This window comes from Calidris pugnax, unplaced genomic scaffold (genome assembly GCF_001431845.1).
Source record: "Calidris pugnax isolate Ruff unplaced genomic scaffold, ASM143184v1 scaffold20, whole genome shotgun sequence".
Classification (NCBI taxonomy): domain Eukaryota; kingdom Metazoa; phylum Chordata; class Aves; order Charadriiformes; family Scolopacidae; genus Calidris; species Calidris pugnax.
In genome coordinates, this window is record NW_015094510.1 from 31,302,781 (window position 1) to 31,330,502 (window position 27,722).

Below are 27,722 nucleotides of genomic sequence, written 5' to 3' on the forward strand. Positions count from 1 at the left end.
AGAGTCATGAGAATAGATTGGAAACTGCTATAAACTGGGAAAGTGTTTCCTTCCCCAATTACAACTGGATTAGATATTCAGATTTCAAGGTAATTCAAAATGCTGAACCAAGACAGCTGACCGTAAGATTTATTTAAAAATGCACATAGACAATTGCATTTCCAGAATGAACCAACTACCCGCAGCCAGTAACATCGCAGTAAAATGGGATACACATGTTGCCTCCAGCAGTAACAGCGGGACGGCTGCAGTCCCCAGCAAATCAGCAGCTGGTATTTAAAAATTACTACAGTAATTTTATAAACACAAAATATGATATCCTATTCATTTACATCAACTGTTTGTTTTGTCAGTAGCTCTTATTTCTGGAATACTGTTATTTAAACAAAATATCTGTCAGCTACTGCCCCAGAGCATATTTAATTCTTAAACTGACCTTGAAATTGCAACTTTGTGTGTTACTGGGACAATAAAAGAATTATTTTCTTGATACTAGGGCAATTTCTGTAAAAATAATCAGTAGGCTGGTTGTTCACCATGTTGAAGCACTGCTGTTGACAGAAAACTAAGGAGCCTGGTCTGTACAAGAGATGCAAAGAAACTGATGGCATCAGATATGAATATGGGTTCCTCTACGTATAAACTTTGAAAAAGGTATGTGACTAAAGTTACTTCCCAAGCCACATTTCTCTTTTCTGTGCAAGCAATGTTTTTGTCTTTTTCCAATAAACCAATTAACTGAGCACATCTTGTCAGAAGTTGAGTATTCTTAATGCTGAAGCTGCTGCATTTTAAAGGTATTGACAACACTGTCAGGGAAAATTTCATTACAAATACACTTAGAAAAGGTTGAAAACAGAACACCTCAATCTGCAAGCTCTCTGCATCTGCAGTTCTCATTAGCATGGGCACTAGGGGCTATCAGACCTGGATTCAGCCTTGGTGTAACCTTGTTTAAAGATAGGTTGGTGGTGGTTCTCCAAAAAACCACCACAAAAAATCCCTCAGAACAGTTTTCCTCCACAGTGCAACACAGAGAGGATGAACCTAAATGACACAAGATTGAGATCAGAGCAGAAGGTCTGATATATCTTCCCTAAATCTGTTTGCCAGCAGGGGCTTTATAAATTTAAGGTTGACATTAAATTTGGTCATGCTTGACTAACTTCAAAGAAATGACTGGCCTGGTAGATGAGGAGAGAGCAGTGGATATTGTCTATGTGGACTTCACTAAGGCCATTGACAGTTTCCTGTAAGATCCTCATAGACAAGCTGTTGATGTGTGGTCTGGATGAGCAGTCCACCTCAATCCAATGAGGTAGACTGAAAACTGGCTGAACGGCCAGGCCCAGAGGTTGGTGATTAGTTTCATGAAGTCTGGTTGGAAGCCAACCACTAGTGGTGTACCCCATGGGTCAATACTAGGCCCAGTCCCATTTAAAATTTTCATTAATGATCACGGATGATGGGGCAGTCTACCCTCAGTAAATTTGCAGGTGACACGAAACCAGGAGTGGCTGATACATCAGAGGGTCCTGCTGCCATGCAGAGGGACCTCAACAGGTTGGAGAAATGGGCTGGCAGGAATGTCATGAAGTTCAACAAGGAGAAGTGCAAAGTCCTGCATTTGGGGGATGAACGGCCCCATGACCAATATATGCTGGGGGCAACACCTCTGTAAATAAGCCTTGCAGAAAAGGACCTAAGGGTCCTGGCGGACACCAAGTTGAACGTGAGCCAGCAGTGGGCCCTTGCAGCAAAAAAAGAGGATTTGTGTCCTGGGCTGCATGAGGCAAAGCATTGTCAGTAGGTGGAGCGAGGTGACCTTTCCTTTCTGTTCAGCACTGGTGAGGCCACACCTGGAGTTGTGTGTCCAGTGCTGTGCTCCTCAGTACAAGAGAGACATGGACATCCTGGAGAGAGTCCAGGACCACAAAGAGCTAAAGGGACTGGAGTATCTCTCCTATGAAGAAAAGCTGGGAGAGCTGGGATTGTTTAGCCTGGAAAAGAGGAAGCTCATGGGGGATCTTATTAATGTATATAAATAACTGAAGGTAGAGTGCAAAGAGGACGGAGCCAGGCTCTTTTCAGTGGTGCCCAGTGACAGGACCAGGGGCAAAGGGCACAAACTGAAACACAGGAAGTTCCTTCCAAACATCAGGAAACACTTTTTTTTTACTGTGAGAATGACTGAGTGCTGGCAGAAGTTGCCCAGAGAGGTTGTGGAGTCTCCATCCTTGGAGATACTGTCTGGACCTCGTCCTGGGCAATGAGCTCTAGATGGCTCTTCTGTAGCAGGGGAGTTGGACCAGATGACCTTGAGAGGTCCCTTCCAACCTCAACCATTCTGTGTGAAGGTTAGAAGTAGAAAATAGACTGCCATACTTGTCTACTCTCCATATGTTGAAATAAAAAAACGAGAGAAACAACTTCAGTTTTGAAATTATAAAAAGCCGTGCAAAGAATAACTTCTAATACATGCCTGTAAGCCCAGTCAGGGAGAACTTAGGGCGCTGCCAGGTGAGAATGGGAAGTCATGCTACCCTTGAGAAACCATCATCATAGCTAACACCTTTACAGGTGTTACAAAGCTAATGGATCTTGTCTCATACGCAGATTTGACACTACTTGATGGCTGATCCATTAGAAGATAAATCGCTTCCTACCTGCATAACTGTCAGGAACAAATATTCAATTTCAAAGAACTTTTTATTTCCAAATTACTTTCCTCCATTCATGCAATGACACTTAATTTTGAATTATATTTCACGGCTTATTAATACTGTATGCGCTTACTACCTTTCTCAGATTAGACAACTAATTCTTTTCCAGTTATCAGGGGAAGAATTGTCACCAGACTTCCATTTTAACTGCTCATTGTACTTATAGTTATGCCATTCCCAATTATCACAAATGGAAATAATTTCATGTTATGAATACCATACCTAGATTTTTAACTGGTTCACCTGAGTAACTCGGATTGATACTGTATTTCTTAAGGCTGCAATGAAATTCATATGGAAATGTATTTATGTATCAAGGAGTAAAATTTTAACTATATCAGTCTATCAAAGATATGCAGGCTGTCTGGTATTTGCTTTTACATTGGTGTATAGTATTTCAAGACCAGAAATACAATAAACAGTGTTCATCTGAGAGCTGTACTGTTACAGCGGTACTGTTCCAGAAAACTAAATAAGAGATTTAATCTTTCAGCTGAGACTCAGTTTATTATTTGCAAAGGTCGTGGGTCGCACACTGTCTCTAATCACTCCCAGGTGATTATACTTCCCCTTCCATTTTTCTTTATATTTCAAAACATATGCTGACAGCACATACTGTCAAGCTAAAACGGCAGTATAAACAATATCTACCGCCTCTCTTATGAGTTATCAACGTACTTCAGTAAGTAAACAAGTGCCAAAGAAGATGGTTTGAGGCTGGGGCTTGCTCTGAATTGTCGCCGGGAGGAACCCACCTGCCTCTAGAGTACACACAGCCCAGACTCCTGTACGTGCGAGTAGGACCCCAAGGGTAGGGAAAACAACCCTATGCCTATTAAACTACTTGCAGCACCTCTCTGAAACATCTCGATGCATTTACTTAATCCATTTGCCACAGAATATTTCATGACTTTGCATTGTCATGTATGCAGAAAGGCAGAATATTCAAAGCTCTGTTTAAAATGTCAATGCAGAATAACTTTATTATAATTATAATCCTGTACTAGGAAGACTTTGTGCTGTTTTCATTGGGAAGTGGGAGCATAAAGCCCCCCCCCCCATCGGAGAGGCCGTGCAGCTGATACGCCATGCAGATGGGTAAGTACACACTTCAGAAAGCAGCGACAACTGCTGACCCATACTGTACACCTGAAGGCATTTTTTCACACATCCACTGAAGCTAATAAAAACCAGAATAATTCTAGAAATGCAGATCCATGAAATGAAAGCGCTACTTTACTTTATATGAGGTGACTACAGTGAGCTTCCAAAAAGTAGCGAGTAACTCAGAATATTGTTCCTTTTATATTTTATTTGTCCTGTAGCAAGAAACTCGATTGGTGAAGCTTTTTAGCCTAGATTCCTCTAGAAGAAAGCAGTAAGGCAATTTAACAATGCGAACATGCAAACAGTAGAAAATATTAAGCTGTTTCAAAGTTTTGATTCACTTTTTTATTTTTATATTTTTACAGTCTCCCACCAAAGGGACTCTAGTTACTTACCTTCTTCTTCTGTTTGTCTCTATCAAATATTTCTGTGCCCTACTCCGACATATTTTTTGATCTTCTTTCAATGCCTGACGTTCTTCTTCTAAATCCCAATCAAAATGCCATGTTAAAGCTCTGTCCCTAGCATTGCGTTAAGGACAATGGAAACCGTATCAGACAGCTCATTAAAAGATTAAAAGCCTGTGTGATTGGCTTTACACACCTTTTTAGGAAAGGGCAAACTTTATCCATGAGACACAAAACACTGACAGTTGGTCCCACAAATGTCTATTATGGTCATACCTAACTTTATCCAGTAACAAAAATGTAATTGCATTTTACTGTTTACAGTGATTTTGACAGAGGCTTTGCACTCCTCTTTCATGATAGCAGCAAATGAAAAATCTCACCTTTATCACATTTATTTGAAAATACGTATTTCTGTTACTACCTAAATCTGTAACACATGGGGACATTTATCACAAGGAAAATAGCAAAATAGTAAAACCAGCCTCTCCCCAATCTAAGGCATTAGTTGTTTACACTTAAATTTGTTAATATTGCCAGATAAAAGCTGTCCACAGAGAAGATAAAAGCCCTCCACAGTTCAAGCTCAGTCTTGCCTCACTTCAGCCATGGTTTAAGTCGCACTGTACAGGTGCAGCTTTGAACTTGGGTCAGGATTTATTATTACTTAAAATTCAAAACAGTAAGGATCCCCAAGTTCGGACGGAAAACGGAATTCCCCGCGGCACTACCTCCCTCTACGAGGGAAAACAAAGACGGCGACTCTAAAGCTGCCTGAGATGTCAACTTTTCGGTATCACTTTAAAAGAACCAACGCACCGGTCTCACCCCACGCCCCTCCTGAGGCGATCCCTGAGGCCGGAGAGGGCCACGCCACCCCTGCCGCTGCCCCTCACCTCCCCACAGGGATCCCCTGCCGCCCCACAGGGGCCCCCCGCCGCCCCACACAGCCGCCTGGCAGGCCGCAGGACAGCCCCGCCGCCCCCGCCTCTCCCCGGGGAGGCCATTCCCCTCCTCAGGCCGCCCCAGCCCCTCGTCCCCGGCTGAGGGGTACGCGGAAGGATACACGGCGGGGCACCGCCTCCCACCCGCGCAGTCCCGGAGGCGGCCGGGGAGGTTTTGCCCCGGTGTCGCCCCGCCGCCTTTCCCGCTGGGCTCCATTCAGCGTCCCGGGCCCGCCGGCCCCCGTAACGGAGCCCGCCGCGGTCAGTGCCGGGCGCCGGCCCGTTCCTCAGCGCGGTCCAGCCGCCCCGCCGCTACCGTAGCAACGGGAGACGCCGCTTCCTTCGCAACGGGGCGGGGCCGCGGCTGAGGGGAGGGCACGGTGACGGGAGGGCGCGGGCGCGGCTGAGGGGAGCGGCGGCGGTGGCTGTTGGGCTGCCGTTGCCGTTCGTTGCCTTTCGTCGCCTTCTGTTCTAACCAGGCGCAGGGACAGGCGCGGGTCAGGCCCGGCGGGGAGCGCTCCCTCCGGGGGCCTGTCCGTCCCCCAGGGTGCCCGGAGGTCTCCAGCCGAGGGTGGAAGCCAGGCCTGGGCACCTCGCTCCGCCGCCGGGCACCTTCCGCCTCTGCCCGCCTCCTCAGGGGCAGCGCCGCCGGACTCCGGGCCGGGGCACGGTGCTTGGCCCTCGGCGGGCCTTCCGGCCTTCGTGCGCTTCCATAAATAGCGGGATGCATTTTTTAAAATTATTTTTATTTTTAAAAGATTAAAAAAAACCCTGGTATCCGAACAAACGCGTTTCTCTAGTTTTTCAGGGCAAACAAAGCGCCTCCCTGAGCCTGCTTGTGGGTTTGCAGAATGCGCTGTGGATGTCTTAAATCTCTTGAGGAGAGACTTGGAGCTAACAGGATAAACTTTTTTTTATTAACCACAGGGTGCAGAAGTCGCAACGTGAAAAAAATACATAAAATTCATCAAATTCTATAAAATTATATTAAAAAAAACCCAAAAAAGTATATTCAAAAAAGTAAATAAAGTTACACAAAGTAAGAAAAATAGTTTGTTCTTGAGACTGAAGGCTTTTTCCAGGCAAAGCAGGGTGTGTTGCCCTGGGATGCTGCCATGCCTGGGATGAGTTGTCAGCAGAAGGCTAAATGCCTTGGTGATTTCCTGGCGAGACGTTTCTTGGCTGTTGTATTTGAGCTTAAACCAATTCTTCTCTTTTTCAGCGTGCAGCTGTTCTGTGTCTTTGACTTGGAGGGTAAAAATAGTGCTCGGCATTTGTAAAATGCTTTTCTCTGCAGAACCCCCCACATATTTGTAGCACGGCTTGCGAAGTAGGTGTTACCATTTTACAGTCAAGACCACTGATACACAGGTTGCCAAATGTGCTTAATATTTGGAACATCCCAGTTACCACAGCTGAGAAGATGACCCTAAAGTGGGAGCCTTTCATCCCTGGTTGAGAATAGCACCCCCAAAGTCACCACCTCTTCTGAACTCTTCTGTGTTGCAGGTAGAGGGTTGGTTGTTTTTTTACTACCATGTGCTTTTCAACCCATGTACACTTTTAAAATCCCAGTTTGTGTGATAAAATGCGGTGTTTCATGTAGAATGCAGTAGAAGGTTTTGTCGATAGGGAGGACTGAGTCACCTGAACAGGACTGAAGCAGAGCTGGGAAACAACTGTGGAATTTGAGCCTGTGTCACACCTAGGAAGGTTCAAGATCATGATGAACTCACGATGCAAATTTTGATCTTACTGCAGCTTCACCTAAGATACCTTCTGAAATTTATATATATTTTACTGTCTTTCCCTTTTTCACTTTTTCCTTTTTATTACTTCTTCATAGCCCTCCTTTAGGGTTATTAGATAATTCCTCCTGGTGAGTAACCTCAAATCTTTTGTACTGGGATGAGAAGGTGACTAGTCCAGGCCCGTTTTATTTCAGAACTGTATAATTACTCAGGCAGCAAACAGCCTGATCTCCAGTGTTTACGGAATGGAAGGTCCCGCTCTGGCACCTGGCTTGAAAGAAGTTTCATAAATTTTACTGTGGGCTAGTGACTGATATTCCAGTGAAGGGTAAAGACCAGCTTTTAAATCTTTGTGAGATAGATCCTGAATTTATTACAAATCTTATTTGAAGTCTGCAGCATAGCTATGCTGCCACAGAAACACGTTTCTTTCCTCCTTGTTCCAGGGAGGATTAATCTGCTAATGCCCTTTAACTTTCCTCCAAGCTTCAGTGTAACTGTGTAGGCGACTGCATGGGAGAAGGACTTCAGCCAAGGTTCTGACCATTTTAACCATTGCTTCTTGAAATTTGTCTCCTCTTCCTATTTCTGTGCATTGGAAGAGGAATAAAACTGTTTATTCTCCCTTAATGTCATATCTTTTCAACGCAAATCTTTTCAACCCTCCCTGAGACTCTACTCTGGATCATAACCTGCATCTTTTTAAGAGAGCAGGAACTGATGCAGTAGTTAAATTCTAGTAACTCTTATCTTGGAAAACTATAATGCGCCATGCAATACTTTAGAACAAATTACAAATTTTATTTTGAGAGATAGTGAAGAACCAAAGTTGTTAAAAATCTCACAGGCAGTTGAATGTGCTCCTCTCAGGAAGAGGTCAGGCACAGGTCCTTAGACACCATTAGCCTTTTTGGATTTAAAAAAATGGTTTAAAATCTGGATTTAAAGCTGTATTAACCACTCTCTCCCAACTGTTTTCAAATCTCCTTGAAATAGCAAAAGCTATTTCCAGTGTGTTCCAGCTCCAGAGAGGGATGGCAATGAACCACAGTACCGAGACAAACATGGAACATTATTTGGCCGTCCCAGCGCGAGGGGATGTTGAAGAGTGTGTTCTGATGACCCTCTAGACAGTCTGTCTCCCGGCGCTACATTAGAAGCTGAGGTTTCATTAATTTAGCCAGATCACAAACTAGATTCTCTAATATGCATGAGGAGCTGAAAATCTGTTGGACTTCTATGAACTTTACAAATAATTTGCTTTTTGGTTAAAATGTCACATCCAGATTTTAAGATACAAAAATAGTGGATTTGAAGTGTGTGAAAACCAAGTGCCTCGTAGCTTTAATTAAGATTCTGTGCGACTATATTTAATCTTTTTCAGGATATTCTCTTGTACTTTAACGTTTTTCAGGGGTAAAAATCATTGTATTTGAAAGATTGTCCCACTCCCAATACTTCTGTTCCTCAGGAGGCTACCAGTGAGGCCAAGAGACTGCTGTTGTCCTCCCAGTAAACAATTTTCAGTGTAACACAAAGTATTATTTTAAATGAATGTTTTTTAGTTTTCTATTTAGAATTTGCTTTTGGGACATACTCTAAAATTGCCTCCAAAGCCAGTTCTAGTGCACTACCACGACACCAATATAAATGCCTTCGTTTTAGTGATAAAAACCTTTGCAAAAAGATGAAAACATTTCAAGTAGCTCAGACTACTCAAAACCAAATATACACCAATACTCAAAAATAGTGTGTAAGAAAAGCTGTCACAGTTTTATTACAATGACGTGTCATGTGAAGGTGATAAGCAGTAATTGCACTCGGAATACAAGCAGTAGCATATAAAATCTACTGTGCAAGTGAAATGTGGTTTATTAAATCCAGGCGTTAAAGGAGTGATGTCTTGGCTGCTCTTTGTGCTTTAGACATTCCCAAATAGTTAGCTCAGGAGTTCAGAGCGTACAAGCCTTTCCACAGAAATTTGAAACCCGTCAAAACGTTTGCATTTCTGCAAGTAAAAGATGAACTGCTGTAGGGTAACTTCACTGGTTTGTCTTAGTGTTTTTTTGTTCAGTTTAGGAGAGACTGTCATAAGTAATGCCAAGCCTTGTTCATCTACGGTAAGATTTTCAATTACTTTGCTTAGATAAGATAATGAATGTAACTGAATGATTTCTCAGAAAAGTGACAGATGTTTTTAAAATGTAGATTGCTTTTCTCATGATAGATAGGAAAATGCAGGTATTTTCAGACAGAAAAGAAACTACCTTGATATTGTAGGAATTCATTATATTAGAACATTTTTGTCTTAATGTCCTTCATCAGTTAGGCCATATTTTTAATCTCATCTGCATGATGAGATTAAATGCCGAGTAACCATTGTTTTGGCAGAGTCACAGTTTTTGCTTGAATTGCTGAGGTCAGAATTAATTGCCTGTTTCATGTTGGCTTTTGTTAAAAATAAATATTGATTAAAAATATTTGCTTGACAGTATTTAATTGAGCATCTGGTGAGTAGCTGTGATAAAGCCCTGGAACAAACCATAGTTTCAAGTGTTCTATTTTTAAGTTTCAAATGATCTATTTATAACTCTATAGATTTTTTTCTTCCTTTATTTTGTGCTTATTTCAAAATTAAATAAACATATTCTTTTAGTTCTTTAGCATTTGTCTCCAGACACAAAATGCAATTACATTAATAATTCAGAAACCTCTTCTTTTTTTTCTTTTTTTTTTTTTACTCCCCTTGTTAGCAGTTTTATGTAATTCTTACTTTCACTTTTTAAAAACAATAATCAGGAAAAAATCCTGCTCAGTGCTTTGCCAATGCAGTGCCAGTACCAAAAAGAGAAACCTGAAGCGGGAAAGGAGAACAATTATATTGAAGATATAGTAAAGTCTAAATAAGTTTTCTTCTTCATTAAAATCTTTCCCTTTCTAAGGATCCTATTTACATTTGAAAATACAGTATAGGAACATACTACAATGCTTTGCTGAGATTATGGAATTAAAAAACAATGACTCAAATGAAAATATGTTTCTTAGTCTCTTTAAAAATGACACATATTTCAGGAATTACTTTTAGCATTTCTTTAAGTGATGAGTCAGAGGCATTCCATTATGTCAAATGGCACCACAGAAGAAAAAATATTAAATATGAAAATATTATTTTAAGATAACTTTAATAGGTGTAACCACTTTTACCAATGCTTTTATTGTTACTATTTCAGATAATAATATGCCTGTGAATTGTATCCCTTTGTTCTTTCCTCTATAAAAGCATTTAGAATATTTTTTTAATATTGGGTTTGTCTGCAAATCTGCTTGTTACTGTTTGTGTGTATAGATTAATAACATGTGCAAGTATTGCTATGATCAGAGTCTAAGTAATTAACTTAGGGACTTTCAAGAGTGAAAGTGTTCTTGCTAGTATGTAGTAAATCCAAAAGCCTGCTCCTTTCTAGGGAAAATAACTGTTAGCATTTGAGATGTCTCTTGGGTGTGGTGATAGCTAAAATGTGAGCTTCTTAAATGCAAGATTTGCAAGTTCTTGTCTCCAGTTCACAGTGCTCACGGGTAGAATACTTTACCAGAAATGTTGGTGATATTTTTTAAATTTATAGAAGTTATTCTTTACTCCTGACACACTTTTTCTTATGAGGTATGGCTAAGCAGAAGACATCTAAAAGGCCTTGGTCTCACTTGATAAAGCTTTAAAAAAACAGGTTTTGAAGGAAGATCCATGGAATAATCTGCTTCGTTTTCACAGACTGAGCTATTTTATAATGTTTTATGATCAATTTATTTCCCCCTCCATTGTTTGGTACAACAGGGCACAAGGAATGTTGGAGCTGTGGAGGAACCACTCAAGGCAGAAGAGAAAAATAAATCTGCAGATATTTCAAAACAAAAAGAACAGTGCCTTGTACCATGTGATGTTCAAGCTAAAATTTTACGAGGGGAAAAACATTACATGTGCAGTATGTATTCATAAAGAATACTCTCAGCAACAAGCTATGCGATGCCATGCTATGCAATCCTCTGCTATGCTACGCTATGCTCTGCTAATTTATTTTTTAATCTTCTTGAGCACATGTGACAGCCTTTGAACCTGCTGCCCAGGCTGAGTACCATTCAGAAATTTGGGCTGCTGTGTTTTTGGGGTGCAGTTGGTTTGAGAAGGTTAAAGTATAGTCGTGCTAATCTCTTTATAATCATGGGTGAAGACAGGCAAATCCAGGCAGCAGCTCAGCCCACTTACATCTGTGTTACCCCCTGAATGTCACTAGTTCTCTCTAGAGCTAGTGAGGAAGAGTAAGGTGTCTGTCCCTCATTTAAACATCATAGTTAGGTGTGGGAGAGTTAAGGGGGAGTTAGTTAATTAGTTAATTAGTGAGTTAGTTAAAGTGGGAGGAAATCTATACTTCAGCTTGCCTTCTATAGATACTTAGGCAGAACATTCTCTATTCACTACCTTGACAAACGACACAGCAAATGATATAATCAGCCTCAGAAAAAAATTGTGAAAATTCGTGTCTTTCTCATATGATTTTTTAATATGTATTATTAATTACCAGACAGGTTTACTTTTTTTTTTTAAATTTTTAGCATCAAGGCAAAAAACGGGAGTAGCAGAATGAATAAGTAAATGTAGAATGACAGGAAACCTTTAATATGTCTTTTATCATTTGCATTGGCATTTGTATTTCTGTGACATCCATTAACTGATCATTCAAGTTGCCCAAGGATAAGATGAAATTCTTCTTCAAATTTTAAGAAGAGCCATCACTTCTTAAGATGTCTTCAGTGCAACCAGTGAGGCTGAGGTTTTTAGCATCTTTGGCTTTAATCTGTGGTCTCTGTACTACTTTGCTTTCACTTTTATGTACCCCAAGGTTAAACACCTTCAATGTTCACTTAGATGTCATAAGTGTGTCGTCATTCAGTCAATAATATGTCTAGATTTATGGTAACAAAGTGGATGAACGTATTTCTTTTAAAGGAAATTTGCAGAACTCTCTTGTTGAATATGCAAGAAGCACAAAAAAACTGGTAAGAAACATGATGGATGATCAACAGTCTTCTTTGGATTACCTTTCTAATCAGGTACTTTTTTCTTTATCATAAAGGTTTTTATTTATTATCTGTCACTGCAGGTATTGTCTGAGGAAAATGATGCATTTATATTGTCATTAAACCAGTAGTTTTAGAGTCTCTGTCACCATTCTTTGTACCTTGAGTAGGGTGTGTGAGTTCCGTTTCTAGGAGGAGTGATAAGCACCAGCTGGTGCAATTGTGCAGATGATTATATTATCGTTAACTCCAATAGTAGTTTACAAGCACTGTGCATCACTGAGTACAGATAAAAAACCTTAATCAAATGGAAGGAGTTTTTTTGAATTAACTGGAATTGTGCCTAAAAAGTGATTTTGGATTAAAAAAGTAAAAAAAACCAGACCAATTCAACTAATGAAGGTACAAATCACTAACACATCACAAAAATGAACTTCAGATTCTATTTACTAGGAATCAAAAAAACCATCTTTAGAATGTAAAATTCCTCATTGCAACCTAATTAAAGATCTTTTATTTGAATTTGCAGGTAAATGAACTCATGAACAAACTTCTTCTTTTGAATGCAGAAGTTTTGAGAAAGCATTTGGATACGCTTCCTTACAAAGCAGTTCAATCTCATGGTAAGTACTTTTTGCATTTAGTCTTGACCTCTTCCCTTTTTGTCTTTGTATCTTGACAAAGAACTAATTACAACAACGGTAAGCAATTATAACATTCACAGTCTCTATTCTGTGTTAGTAACATATAATCTCTGGAAAATTTGTGAACTGTTTAAGAATGTCATCATAAAGACTGCTTTAAATAATTTGCAGCTGATGATTCTGGGCATCCTGTTTAACATCTTGTTGATTTTTATGCAAAATACCAAGCCTGATCATCAGTTCATAAGTGATCTGATGTTGCTAAGTGGCACTTTATTTTCCCGTGAAATAAAAGGTGCTCCACATTTGCAATATCCTTTTTCAAATGGGATGGAAGTCACTTGTACACTGGACAGTTAATCTTCTTTGCAGCGTCCATCCCAACTGAAGGAAACTACCTCTAAGCAGTCCTACTGGCCGTAGGAACTGCTTCTTCAAGTATGTTTAACACAGACCCGGCTTAACACTTAGAAGCAAAGGGTTTTTTAAATATACATTATGATGTAAAGGCTTTTACAAGTATAAATACAAATATCTGCAGGAAAAAGACATCCCTCCCCAGATAATATGTCTTTTTCTCAGTACAAGTGTTACCCAAATAAAATGTGTAAAATGACCCAGATACATAACCTTTAATTTCTGTATCATATCTGATAAGATTGGAAAGAACTTTCTTTATATGATATAATATATACTTCTTTCCGAGGTTAACAAAGTTCAGAGAATTTCCATTTTTAGGTAAATTAATGACAAAACATGATTTTAAAGTTTGCATGACAAGAAAATGCTATTTGAAATCATTCATACGTTACCAAGAAAAGTAATATTTCTGTGCTTAAGCTGTATTTGTATTTTTTAACATATTTTGCTAATGAACTTCATCAAATACTTTGTTCTCTAGGGTTGGATTGCACTGATATTAAAGATACTGTTGGTTCAGTTTCAAAAACTCCAACTGGTCTGTACATTATCCATCCAGAAGGATCAAATTATCCTTTTGAGGTAATAAATTTTTCTCTCAGGATAGTCACAATTTGCTTGAGAATATGCACTTAGAATATATTTAATAGATTTAAAGTGTTTTCTTTGACAATTTCTCAACAGATGAATAAGAAAAATATTAAATCATGCAAATGTGTCTGCCAGTACTATAATTTTGATGAGTTTCTCATTTTCTACAAAGAAATTTAATCTCTGTCATAAGATCCCATCATCAATTTTCACATACAGTGAAAACTGTACCAAAGAGGAAAACCCAAGGTATTTTCCAGCACCCCTTTTGGACATTGAGAAGTCCTGTTCTTTTCTGTTTTAGAGATGGAAAACTGAGGAGCCAAGTGACTGATCCATTTGGCTCCTAAAAGGTGACCTTTGGCTTTTTGAGTTATTCTGCTGGATAACTGCACAGCGTTGCCTTCTCTTGAGATTACTCCGCTGATGCCTATAGCATGGACCATGATATTGTAGAGGCATCTAAATATAGGTGCAGACAGGCAGAGGAGTAGGTGCTTAGCTCATTATGCCTCAATCAGAGAGGCATCTAAACTTTTAGTTTTCATATCCAGTTGGCAGGATATACATTCTTAAGACAAAGGAAAAAGGATGAAATTCAGCATGAACTGCAGCAGTCATACTTCCTGCATTTTCTGTAATTGCTCAGAGTATAGTGCTCATCTAGGAGAAGAGAGTTTGGGGTTAATCTCCACAGGGTCAGGACATTCAGATCCACACAAACACAAGGAATGCTTTGTTTTGTCTGTTTATTTCCATTTCAGGCTGTTCTACTTAGGGAAGTCCTTATGCATAGTGGAAAGATAGATATGGCACTTTCAAACATTTAATTTTGCAGTACATGCTGGGGTCATTAGTATTTGGAGGAAAAAATGTGAAGTTTAAGCCAGCTAATAAATGGCAAAAATTTAATATCTAACTTTATAGTCTTCCTTTATATGTGACAAAGGAAGGATGAATTGCTTTATCTCTAGCCAATTGGAACTCTACAAAATGCTACAAAAAAAGCACTCAACCTGGTTATGTAAAGGCTTCAGAAGTGTGCTGGCAACTCAAAAGAAAAAAAATTAACTTGGTTCTGCAAACTCCTGATAGAAAAACCTGTCATTCTCTCTATACAATGCATTTCTCAGGGAAAAGATCTGTAACTCATTGGCAAGTTCTTCCAGGTAGAAGAAAGGCAAAGACAGGTAGAAATGTTCAAAAAAACCCCATATTTACAGTATGAAGAAAATGCTGTCTGCCTCACCCCAGGATGAACCATAGCTAAAAATGCATCTGTTTCAGAATTTTTTCTGGGTTGTGGGGATTCAAACCTCACCCAAATTACTTTTCCTGAGAGATGGTATGACTAATCAATGTGAGAAAAGTGATTTCTCAGTTCACTTATAGTTTTTGGCAAATACATCTGAAATGATAAATTTCCTTTCACTTCAAAAGTATTTTTCACACTTTTCCACATTGAAAGTTACTGCCAGAATCTGAGAATCAGTTATATTAGTGGAAAGGTTCCTTAAGGAGAACAAGAAACAAAAGGAAAAATCCTAATAATTTGATTAAAAGCACAAGGTAACAATAAATAATGAGAAGAAACGTCTCCACTTATGAAACGAGTGTCTTATTTCTTGTCTGGTAGATGTTACACAGAACTGAAAAGGTAGTGCCAAAAAGTTCACAGAGGAAAATATCTAAAATATGTCTGTTCCATAAAGAATGTTGTTTTAAGGAAAACTGTTTAAAGGAAATTCTTCCATGTATTGAAGCATAAAAAGAGTACAAGAGAAATGATAGATGAACAAAAATATCAAGACATTAAAACATAAACAAGAAATTGTAGTGCATTTTAAGGTGCTAATAGCCAAGAATTCTGGAAGTTCTGCAGACTAGCAAAATAAGAAAAATACAGAGGCAGAATACCGTAGTAAGAAACTAAAAAAACAGAAAACAAAGCCAGCATGAAGCAATTTATTTCAATGAGGACCTTTTCAGCAATAAGCTGCCCTTTAAAGGAAACTGAAACTTAACCCAAAATGTCTTCAGAATCATTTGCATAAAGATACCAGATAAATGAAGAAAATTATTTAGACAACTTGTTTCTGGTCTTGTGTTTTCACATTTGAATCCTCATGTTTTCAAAAGTGAGTATATATTCTGATGCTTAAACCAGGCTAATTGAAACCTTATTCCAGGAGCTCTAAGAATATCCAGTTTCAGTGGCAGTGGCAGGCTCTTGTCATCTCAGAAAATTAGTCCCAAATGGGCTTTTGTCTGAGCATTCAAACAGGAGGCAATTAAAACCAATTTCACTTCTGGAAAATTGAATCATGATCACTTTCTGAGACATTTTTCAATGAGTAAATTTAGATCAATTATATTTCTAAGGTGGGTCAAACAAACTAAAGAGTTGTTTGGAATATACCTGTTATATGTACTAAAGATGGAAAGGGAAGAAATATTCTGTAGAAGCATCGTCCTGCTCTTTTAATTTAAATTGTACCTGGCACAGTCACACTCCTCATACCTTGCACAATATGGGACATAGAACAAGCTGTAAAGTAGATTAACTGTTATAAGGCTTTAAGAAAGAAAATTGCATCATTTCCAGCATAAAAAGGATCAAGAAACTACACAACAATGACTGGTTTTTGTATCTCTCTCATATTTTTACTTAGCTGGTTGTATGTATTGGTGCCATATCTCATTGGCTGATGACCTTTCATGTAGAACCAAATCTGCTCCTTCTGAGAATTATCAACACTCTCACTGATTTATACCAGACTGAAGATTGATATTGTGACCAAGTGGGCTCCTCTTTGTATTTCTGACAGAGAGAGAGGAGTAGCCAAGCATGCAGTCATCTTCCTAAGACAGCAGATGAGGCAATGGGATTATTTTTAATGAGTTTTAGGTATTTGCATCTGAATATTCATTTTGGAATCTTCTGTATTTCTTTTGATTCAAGTTCCACTCTCCTTGGGTGACAGAAATAAACATGTGATTCTCCAGGGAATATAGCCCATAATTTTCTTCCATGCACATGACCCTAACTATGATTCATTCAGTGTTTGTGTTGCAAGGATTGCTCAGAGCATCCAATGGCATTGACTTACTTGAAGATCCACGATTCCCCAGGTTGGCTTAGATCACATCACAGCTCTGTCCTGTTGCTTTCTGGTTGTTCATAGAGAAGCTGTTAAGTCACAGAGGTTCTGAATACAACGTTGATATGTTCCTGCCAGGGAACAAGCCTTTGGTTTCACGAAAAATATCTGGCTGGCACAGGCAATGAGATGCAACATGTAAAGCTCAGACTGCCACAGTTTTTTTGAGGGCTAAACTGACTTCCACCTAGACTGGCTAAGTGTACATTCCCCTAACAGAAACAAAAAAATCATACTTTACTCCATCACTTGTGCATCTGCTTACTGTTATGGTTTACGTGTAGCCAACATTATATTCTGAAATTTTGTTATCACAAGTAGCTTAATGGCTTCACAGTTATAAGCATTTTGCAGGTTGATTTTTCTGATATTAGTCTCATTAGGAGACACTTAAAAATGAGCCTTTGTTTTTAAAAACTAATTAAGCATAGTACCCTTAGAACTACGTTGAACAGCTTAGGTGGTGCAGTGTCTAAATGTACAATATGCACCTTTTTACATTAGGATGCCCAGACTTTCTAATCCCTGTCAGAACTTGTCAAGCTTTGCACTGGGGACATACTTGAAAAATACCCAGAGTGACCTGAATACATTTCACCTCATTTTAGGCACTCCACTGAAACCCCTGCAGAGCAAAGGGTGTAGGGGCCCTTTCAGTAGACACTGGAGGTGACTGACATCTGCAGAGGGTGGTTTAGATCTTGGTTTCCCAGAGCCACGCTATGAATGCACATTTCTCTGTATAAGGAGAATTACAGAGGAGACAAGGGCAATAAGATCCGTAGCTTTGGGAACTCAATTATGTGTCTAAAGTTAAATGGGCTAAAGAGAAAATGTGCCACATAATGTGGTGTTCTGTAGCAGAGCAGAGTGCAGCTGGACCACTGCCATTTGACGTGCTGTTGGGCACAAACGTTAGTGAAGATTCATAAAGACTCATAAATCTGAGAGTTGATCTTACGTATTCAGTGGGACTGCTCAGTTGCAGGCTGTTATATGTTCATACTGGGACTTCCCTGGATTGGGGCCCTTCTTTTGTAGAGTTTTGGGGTTTTTTTTGCTGCTCCAGCATAAATTGTTATACACTGGGTTATTTCTATCACTTTTTCCATTTCCTTACCTTTATTAAGGGATCTACATTCCCCAGGCATCACAAACACCGTATTTCTGGATAAGAAGGTGTGATGGTGAGGGAGAACATGTAAGAAGTTGTGTCTATTTTGCTTTCCTGAAATAAAGGTATATTCAGTGTTAGTGCCTATATCTGTAGTGTGGAGGCAGGGGTTGGTCTCTTCTCCCAAGTCACAGGTGATAGGATAAGAGGAAGTGGCCTCAAGTTCTGCCAGGGGATATTTGGAAAAATTTTTACACTGAAAGGGTTATTAAGCATTGGAACAGGCTGCCCAGGGAAGTGGCTGAGGCACCATCCCTGGAGGTATTCAAAAGAGGGGTTGACACAGTGCTTAGTGACATGGTTTAGTGATGTGGTTTTTTTTTAATCAGAGTTAGGTTGATGGTTGGACTAGATGTTCTTAAAGGTCCTTTCCAACCTAGACAATTCTATGATTCTATGATTAATACATGACATTGCATGTTGCTTGCACTTCATGCTATTATTAATACATAGTTATAATATTATTAATTATATTATTAATAACATTTATCAAAGTTATTTATTATATCTGATACGGGCAGACATTTGCACACAACAGTTTCTACTGATTGAGGAAATATCCAAACCAAGTAGTCCAACAAGAACATACAAGACAAGACTTCAGCTTCATTATTTTATTTTCTTTGAGCTTTTTGTTAAGATATTTGAAAGGTATGTTGCTTAGCAAAACTCTGAATAGTCCACCTTTATTTATTTATTAAAATGTTTTCTTCATAACAGCTGCTTCAAGAATACTTAATCGTAACTATGTCTATTTTAGGTTTTGTGTGACATGGATTTCCAAGGAGGTGGATGGACTGTGGTTCAGAAAAGAACTGATGGGATCATTCCATTTCAGAGAACATGGTCTGAATATCTGGATGGATTTGGGGACCTTTCTGGTATTATTTATAAATACTCTAAAGTGCTTTGGACCCAACATTTCTGCTGTCTTTATATGAGCTACATTCCACTAAATTGTATCAGATTTTCAGTAGTACAGAGTGGAGTTCTTGTTTCTAAAAAGTCTGATTTATACTTAAGTGCTTTTTTTCATCAAATCTGTTGTGTGATTTCTCAATAATGACTGTCACCCTACTAGAGTCTTCAGCCATTGCCCATCCTCAGTCTCACAAGAGTTGTTTAAAATGTTGTGAAATTTTCTTCCTGAAATAATGTATAAATTGTATTTCCCCTTTTTTTCAGATTTTTTTTTTAAAAAAAGCTATAGTTGGTTTTAATCACATTTGCAAAATATTTCCTTAAAGCAGAGAAAAATCAGTAAATATTCCACCATAGGGCATGCAAAATTACAAACAGAATGGAAATAATTCAGTAGCTAATACCAACACAGCTGTGATACTACTTTTCTACAGCCACCTTTCACCCAGCAAATCTGACCCCAGTTCTTTTTCAGGGGTTTATCTGTGATTGCAGTGGAATCATACAACTTCTCAAATTTACATAAAAGCGCAGCTCATATGGGGCAATCTTTAATGGAAAAAAGTGTGATTTACAGAGGCAGCAAATCTCAAGAACAGGGTCATTCCTCAGTATTGCCCTTGGGAATGCTGCTGAACTCTCTTTAGTCAAATGTCTCTTTAACACATCTGGTTTTTGTGGTCTTCTAAAGGTATATTGGAGGAACACTTGGAAGTTATCAGTTGGACAATTTTCTATAAATGTCACAGTGAAAAAAAGATGATGTGCACAGATTTCCCACTGAAGTAGGAAGGTTACTCTGTACCTTCAATAGTCTTTAAAAGACACCAGACAACTTTTATTACACTTTTCAGGAAGGAAAGTACAAAAATGAGAGGAGTAATTTTTTTTTTTTTACATTTCCTGTTTCTAGAAGTTTATTGACCATATATTTCTGTTTTAGGGGAATTTTGGCTTGGACTGAGGAAGATTTTTCACATAGTAAATCAAAAAGCCACTAGTTTCAGTCTGTATGTGGATTTGGAATCAGAAAATGACAAGCACGCCTATGCATCATACGATGGATTTTGGATAGAGGATGAAGCATGTTCTTTTAAGATCCATTTGGGACGTTATTCAGGAAACGCTGGTAAGAACATCCTCCTGGAGAGCATTTAAAGATAGCTGCTCCCTTTCTTAATGTGAAAAAATGCATTCAAACGAGTAAAACTTAATTAAGATAACTTTAAAAATGTTTATTTCTAATCTCTTTTTCTCTATTTAGTGCATAATGAACACAGGTAAATGGTTAATGATATAGTGACTGGTTATGCCAAAATCAATCTTTACATAATAAGAAATCATTTTATTCTATTGCTTCAAGTATTCAATGGAGTAATAATTGCATAAATACTCCTTTAATAAGGGAAAATGAATGAAGAAAATAAAGGAACTTTAATGGATTCAAGTCAACAGAATATTTATATATAATATGCATGCGATTTTGTGTGTGTTTGTGTATATCTATCTCATGGTCCAATTCTTTAGATGTCCATTGTCTCATCCCAAATTTCCTGATGTTACTGAAGTCTCACTGATGTTGCTTTGGTTAGTTTGGAAGAGGCCAGACAGTGACATACAAAGGACAGAGAACAAAACTGACTGGAACACGTCAGGCCTACAGTGTACAACAGTTACTGGCTGATACATAGATACAGATGAATTTACAATTCCAGACCTCCCTTGAGATCATAGCTATTCCAAATGAGTAAAGATTTGTGTTAAGTATTACACCATGTATTACTGCTTTTTTTTCTAAATTATTTCTGCCTCATATTTACTACTGTGCCAGAATGTTCCTTATTACCAACATAGTAATGTGCCCAGGTGCACAAACCCTACCTGTATTTGTAAGAAACATTATTTCTCTAGTAAGACAACAGAACCAGTAATCACTGACCTCTGTATTTTAACAATTCAGTTCCATCTCATGACTCACTCTGGAGCTTTGGGCACATCACTGGGAAATCTGAAGTTAGCAGCTCTTTTATATTCTATCTTTTCTTCCTCACTGTCTTTGAGAACAGAAGCCTTTACCTTCAGAGCTGTTGTGCGTCACTAAAAGCAACAACAATATACAGATATCTCATCAAATTGAAATTTCTTCTGTACTTCTCAGTATGTTATACTTTTTCTTTCCTATGCATTTAACACATTGCCAGCTCATTATTTGGTGCTGTTCAACTACTTTTGAGGAAATCTATTTTTCTAATAAATTCAGAGGGAAAGTTTGCAAGTTCCTCAGCAAGTAAGAAATGTTCTGTTTCTCCATAAATCACTCTTTTATCCTTCTGTTTGTACTTAGGTGATGCATTTAGAGGCTACAGAAAAGAAGATAACCAGAATTCAATGCCTTTCAGCACATTTGATGTAGATAATGATGGATGCAGGCCAACGTGCACCATTAAAGAACAGCCTGTAAAGAGCTGCAGTAACTTCAGTGATAACACTGGATGGTGGTTCAACCAGTGTGGCCTTGCAAACCTTAATGGTGTTCATCGCTACACAGGTAGATTTCTTGCAACTGGGATTCACTGGGATACATGGACAATGAACAATAAACCAGTCAAAATTAAATCAGTTTCAATGAAAATTCGGAGAACCTATAATCCATATTTCCATTAACCTATGAAAATAGAAATATATCTCTTCTTGCAATGATGTGGGATAATGTATCACTGCATCATAAATACCTTTCATTTTCACTTGCACAGTTCAGTCTTAAAACTTCCTTAGGTATTTCCATAATACAGTTACTCATTTTTATTACGAAATGTCAGCATTTGTAGTATTCCCGCTTGAGTAAGAAGGTCCTAAGAACAGGGTTTTCAGAAAATAGAAGCAGCTTAGTGTTTGTCAGCTTTTACTCAACTGCCCCTTATGCAATCTCAGAGCCAGCAGAAAAATTACCAAAAGGAGTGTAATGCTGACATTTGAATGCGTTTTTCTGTGCTCTCTGCATATCTGAATTGCCAAGACGTTTCTTTTAAAAAGCCATATACCTGCCAAGTCCATCATTATATTTAGGAAAAATACCTAGGTTCATTTTCCAGAACCAGCTCTTCTTTCTATATTCCTTGTCAGGCAAGATAACACTGACTTATTTCAACACATACGTATGGTTCTGTATATGCTCAAGGCCTGATTTTTATACAAATAAGGTAGATACTGACGTGCAAGAACTATGATCTGTTCTGTATTTAATTTTCACAATCATAATCAGATTTTTATTCTACCATTGTCTGTTTCACAATTCACTACAAATAAACACTTTTTTTTTCAAAGCAAATGTGTAACATTTCATATAACCTTTGGAGTTTTAATTTTTGGATATATGGGCCTGATCTTAGGTTTTTGATTCTTATCGGCAATCACTTTGTGAACAATCATATGATAATGAACAAAAACAGTGAGCTGTGTAAGTACATTTTAACTTGAATAGTATGAATGGTTTGAATTTCTGTCAGTAAAAATAGAATGATACCAATAAAAATGTGAATATTGACAGTACAGCAGTGTTTCTGGAACCTGCCATCTGTTCTGCAGCAACTAGGTATTTCTCATCTCTGCTTCAGTTTCAGGAGATCAGCTCTGTAGTAACGTGGAATGAAATCAGTTAAAAACTCTATGGGTTTCCTCTTTGCTGTCTTGTACTTTGACCAAACATTAATACAATGAGCAGAAATAATCATCAGTTCAGAACCACCATGTTTTAGAACTTCTTTCCAAAGTTCCATGCAGTTATAGGAGGACATTAAGCTTCTGATAGGGTACATAGACTGTTACGATGTTAAGGGAGAGAAAAAATTCCTCCTCTTCTATACTTGACTAATTCTTTTACAATCAGAGGTAAAAAGTTGCTAAAAGCGGAGGGTTTCTCTCTGCTAGAGAGAGAAGTGGGGGCCTATGGTGGAAGCACGGTGGGAAGTCACTTGAGGAAACATCTCACAGCCCCTGTAACGGGACTGTGGGAGAGGGGGGTGGCTCACGCTCCCTGGGGAGACTCAATTCTCTGAGCAGGGGGGGAATTTTGTTGTCAGACGCTGTCGTTGTTGGAATTGGAGGTGGAGAGAGAGAACGTAGACCCTCTTTAGCCCTCCCTTTCACTCCAGGCTTGTTAGGAATGCAATCCCTTCTAACAGCAGCATGGACCCAGCAGAGCTAGTAGATAGTAAGATGAGAGAGCTTCTGCGCTAATATTAACAAGAATTAGAGCAGTACGTGGTGGTTTAAAGAGTATTAATTCCGACTGCAAGCCTGGATGTTGTTGCTGCATTAGGGCTACTATGTCAAAGAGTCCCCAGGCTGCAGTACAACAATCCTACTGGAGAATGCTAAATTTCATGGAAATGTAATGGCTTCGATGAAAACCTCAAACTTTAACGGTGGGAACTGCGCTCTGACAACCAGGTCCAAGCCTGTGAGCAGAAAGGAAGAGTCTAAGTAGGGAATCGGGATGCTGAGTGTAGAGCTAGAGTCTGCTGACACCCTGAGGCTCCTTTTGGCTTTATTAGAATCCCTGCTTAAAAATTAAGGTGGCAAATGAAGATTGCAGATCTGTGCTGGCAGATATTACCACATTTAATTACCAGGTTTAATTTCTCCTTTGTCAGCATTGGTTAGATTAGCTGGCAGTAACAAATCACAGAGGAGAAGGGCCTGAAAAGATAATTAAAGCTTGAAGGATCATTCTTGCAAATAGGTACTGGATCTTAAAGTCAAGTCAAATTGTAAACTTGTATAAAAAAATAATTGAATTCTCAATATCAGTACTGGGGGACATGGAAATGTTTACTGTTCCTTGAAAGATAAAGACATTTCTAAGACTATGTTCAGAGGCTGCTTTGAAATCAATACATATGCTTTAGTATCATTAAGTATTGCTCTACTAGCAAGGCCACGGGGAGACACTGTGTTCTCTGTGGCTTAGAGTTCCTTCTTTTTGTAGATAAAATGAATAAAATGTTGGACTGTAAGAGCTGGATCTGAAATGTAAACTGCAAACAGGATGAAGTCCAAATTGCAAATACTAGTCAGATTTTAATTCTTCAATCATTTAGGTATGAATTTTCAGTATAGTGTTCTTAAGCAGGAGATGGACAATGCTTTATTCCCTTTTCAGATTAGAAATCATATATAAACATAAGGATTGTTATGAATTTCTCTTCTATTTGCCATATTATCTACTAGTCATGATCACACTTAGTGCTTCCGTGGCACGAAAACAAGTAATTAGAAAATAATTCATATAATTTAATGATTTTCTTTCCTTTCATGGAGTCTAGCAGCTGAGAGGATCTGAATAAGGTTTCTATGAAAAGCTTTTGAGCATGGGAATCTCATAGTTTATCATCATTTGAGTGTGCTGAAATGTGAGCATTAGTATAGACTGGTTTTGTTTTAAAATGTAGCATATGCTTAGAAAAACAGTGCTAGAGATGAGTTGGCAGCTCGCCTGGTGCAAATCTGAAAAGCAGCAATGACAATAGAACATTTTCCATGTGACAGATAGCTACTGTTTTCAAATGTTCATTCCATTTCCTCTCTAAGAATAAAACAACACAGAGAATTTACAAGGACATTAAACTGATTCCAGGGCCCTGTGTTCCATATTTGCAGCTGGTGGTTCCCAACTACCATCCACGAGATTTTTGTGGCCATAGATTTAGGACTGGTAACCAGCTGGTTATTGCCCAAACAGTCTTGTTTCAACTAAATAAAAAAGGAGCACATAGGGTGTAGCATATTAAGAGAAACTGATTGCGTGTTGCAAATAAAATGTAGCTTGGTTAAACTACACTTAATATCTCTTCCAGGAATGATACTCCAGACTATGAGAAGTTGTCTTTCAAGGACATATAATCTCTGATGTTATGAAACTGCATTTCTTTCTTTTGTTTTGTTTTTCCAAGAGTATGTCTTCAATTTGTAAATCTCAGTTTGGTGAACTCAAATTATTTGACCCAGTTTATGATGCTACAGTAATATAAATAAATGACAACATGGTTTCCACAGCCTGAGTACTACTGACGTGGCAGTGCAGGGTTCAGTGTGTTAGACATCTGGAAATAACAAAACAGGGCAACCAAAGGCATTTCACTTTCCACTTGGAAAATCCTTGGAAAATCCTTAACTGGACAGTAAAAGATCATCTAAAGTACTTAGATTGTGTCTTTTATTTGGTTTGGGTTTTGGTTTTTTGGTGGTTGGTGGTTTTTGTTTTTTACTGCAAATTCTGGCATGTATTTAAAACTTTATAATCAATCATGTTTCATTAACGTGGAAAAACATTTTGGCTTTATTTGTGGTCTCTGTTAGGGAACATATTTGTGAAAAAATACTCTAACACTGCATTGTATTGATGCTGCACTACAAAACACATAGCAGGTTTATGTGCATCGTAGAGTACTCCAAGTTGCAAGTAGGAAACTTTGATGCGTAGCTTGACTCTAAATTTTAGTTGGTTCCACGCAACAGTTTCCGTAAGTCTTTCCAATTATTTAAGGATCACTAATGCACAATTTACATGCAGTTATTTAAACTACCATCTCAAGAACTTGAAATCTACTACATTGGGTGTTCTGCAAATGGTGGCAGCACGGTCACTGATGTGAAGATGCTGCAACCTAGTCTGAAACAAGATATGTGTACCGTAAAAAAACCCTAACCTAGGTACCATGGAATACTTTGGCATGAGTTTTGAGAAATGAGGCTAACTTACTGTTGTCTCTGTAGTTTATCGAATTTAGATGTGCAACACAGTCCCAGACAAGTACATTTTGAAAGATAGATAACATCTGCTTTGAGCTTGCTAGATGCTGCAAAATAGACTATAGGCATAAAGCAGGAATGTTTAGTGACATCGTCTTTCCTTGCCAGGATTATTTCCATTACTGAAAACATGCTCCACTTGCAGATAAAGTACATGGCTTGTCTTCTCTTGGAATTGTTTTGAAATTTAAGACTCCAAGAAAAAAACAAAGGTTGCATGTTGCAATGAAGAAAATTGATCAGAATGCAAACTCCAGTGACTTGGCTTGATCATTTGTAGCTTCATGCTTAGAAGCAACTTCCAGGAGAAACATACTAAAGATACAAATAATAGAACAAATACAAAATAAATAACATGTGAAGCAAACTCCAAATGTAAGATCTGCTTCAGGAAGTTCCTAAACGCCAAACTCCCACAAGGTGGGAAGATACGAGGGAGAAGTCACTCTTCAACAGCTCTCATCTCACACTGATTCCTGGAGCTTCTGACCCACTGCAGGCAAAGTCAAAGGTGTGGTATCAGGCTGCGTACGTCTCTGTGCATGAGGTCTGGTGCTCAGTGCATAATAGAGAGAGATTTTCTTTCTTGAAGCACGGGAAAGACCTCTTTTTAAGAAAGATGAATTAAATTTCAAAAAGAGAAGTAAGTAGCAACGCTGACAAGCACTTCTGTGGAATAAGTGAAACTCCTGACCTGAAAATATCAAGAAGTAAGATACGGTGGACATAAGAAGAACACATACTGTGAGGGAGAAGACAGAGGAAGAGAAAACCGATGGCTTTTTTTTGGCTCTGAAACCAATGAAGGTGGAGAGGGAGGCAAGGGGAAGTGTGTGCACTAAGGTATTTATTCTGAAATGCAAAGGGAAGAGACCAAAGTAGCCAAATCAGCACATTCTGTGGCTTGACTGAAAGAGACCTGTGGAGGCTTTGGTGGAAGGTTCTTATCTGATCGAAATAAAAATAAAGTCACTGTGTAAAGCTGGCATTTGGCACCAAGAGGAGACTGCAGTGAGTGAGGAAGTTTTGATGTGTGGGTCCTTCTCCTTGTGCGCAAGAAGCATTAGTTCACTAAGAATAACTGAGATAAAATAAGGACATTTTCATTACAACATGTAATTAGAATTTTCCCAAGATTAAAACAGAGAACAAAATCATTACTTTTTTGCTCAAAATAGTGATCAGACCTGGTTAGGCTTATCAGGTAGTCTTTCATTGCAGAAAAATTATATAGGAAATAGTAAAATAGTTCTCTTTTGAGTGACTGCTCCCTGAGTATGAATAAATACAGGCAGCATTTTTCAAACTTAGCTTTAGATAGATTAGTAGGAAATAAGATGACTTGGAAAACATTGCAGATAATAAGTTGTAGAACTTGCAGAAGTCAGACAGTCAGCCCCAACATAAATTAAGCAAGTTTTCTAAACTTGAATACCTCAGGACAGGATAATACTGCTTATAGCTCATGCCTTTTTATGGATCACGATTATTTTGCCTTAGTGCTAAGTCAGTAAAACAAGCAATCTGCATCAGAGTGGTGGTCCTCTAGCACTGAACTTCTGCTTATGCAGAGGTTTCCATCTGCAGGTGCCCTGAACTCCTCGTTTCCTACTTTCCAAATTTGTGAACAGTGCTCAGGCTTAACTAATAACTATCTGAGCAGCTTTAATTTTATGCTGGACTCATCACTGGAATTGAGAAAAAAAAAATTGTTTAAATTTGAAATGCTGATACTTTTAACTTGGGAGTCTAGTTACTCAGTGCTCCCCATCTCATCAGTGGAAGATGTGCACATCAAGATCTTGAGCCAGACCTTAAATGGATCTCAGGAAAATCAAATTGTCTCTGTTGATTACACAAGGAGCAAAGGAAACCTGCACTTCTTACCTAGGCTCCCCTGAAGGGTGCCTGGAACTTGGGGACAAATCAAGTCCTTGGTGCATGGAGACCTTTGGAAGGAGATTCATTTCCCTACACAGAGGCATCAGAGCCTTGG

At 38.6% G+C, this 27,722-nt stretch overlaps 2 protein-coding genes across 2 annotated transcripts in view; one reads left to right on the forward strand and one right to left on the reverse strand.

Annotated features, from left to right (window-relative positions):
- CEP126 (centrosomal protein 126kDa) overlaps positions 1 to 5,398 on the reverse strand; it is a 40,521-nt gene extending 35,123 nt beyond the window's left edge. The window contains exons 1-2 of the mRNA XM_014965831.1: positions 5,304 to 5,398; positions 4,226 to 4,351 (exon numbers count right to left, since the gene is read on the reverse strand). Coding sequence (XP_014821317.1) covers positions 4,226 to 4,351; positions 5,304 to 5,398 — 221 coding nt within the window. The remainder of the gene's footprint in view (positions 1 to 4,225; positions 4,352 to 5,303) is intronic.
- Positions 5,399 to 8,822: 3,424 nt separating this feature from the next.
- ANGPTL5 (angiopoietin like 5) lies at positions 8,823 to 22,366 on the forward strand. The gene is made up of 8 exons (XM_014965822.1): positions 8,823 to 9,052; positions 10,765 to 10,912; positions 11,935 to 12,038; positions 12,535 to 12,628; positions 13,551 to 13,651; positions 18,756 to 18,876; positions 19,860 to 20,045; positions 21,261 to 22,366. Exons 1-8 carry the CDS (start codon positions 8,954 to 8,956, stop codon positions 21,578 to 21,580), a joined length of 1,173 nt encoding a protein of 390 aa, XP_014821308.1. The 5' UTR covers positions 8,823 to 8,953; the 3' UTR covers positions 21,581 to 22,366.
- Positions 22,367 to 27,722: the final 5,356 nt, after the last annotated feature.

Excerpts from the sequence above, each read along its gene's own strand:
- ANGPTL5 (XM_014965822.1), top strand. The coding sequence starts at position 8,954 with ATGAACTGCTGTAGGGTAACTTCACTGGTTTGTCTTAGTGTTTTTTTG. Across the intron at positions 9,053-10,764 it reads CCAAGCCTTGTTCATCTACG|GGCACAAGGAATGTTGGAGC; the intron begins GTAAGATTTTCA and ends TTGGTACAACAG. Across the intron at positions 12,629-13,550 it reads CAAAGCAGTTCAATCTCATG|GGTTGGATTGCACTGATATT; the intron begins GTAAGTACTTTT and ends TTTGTTCTCTAG.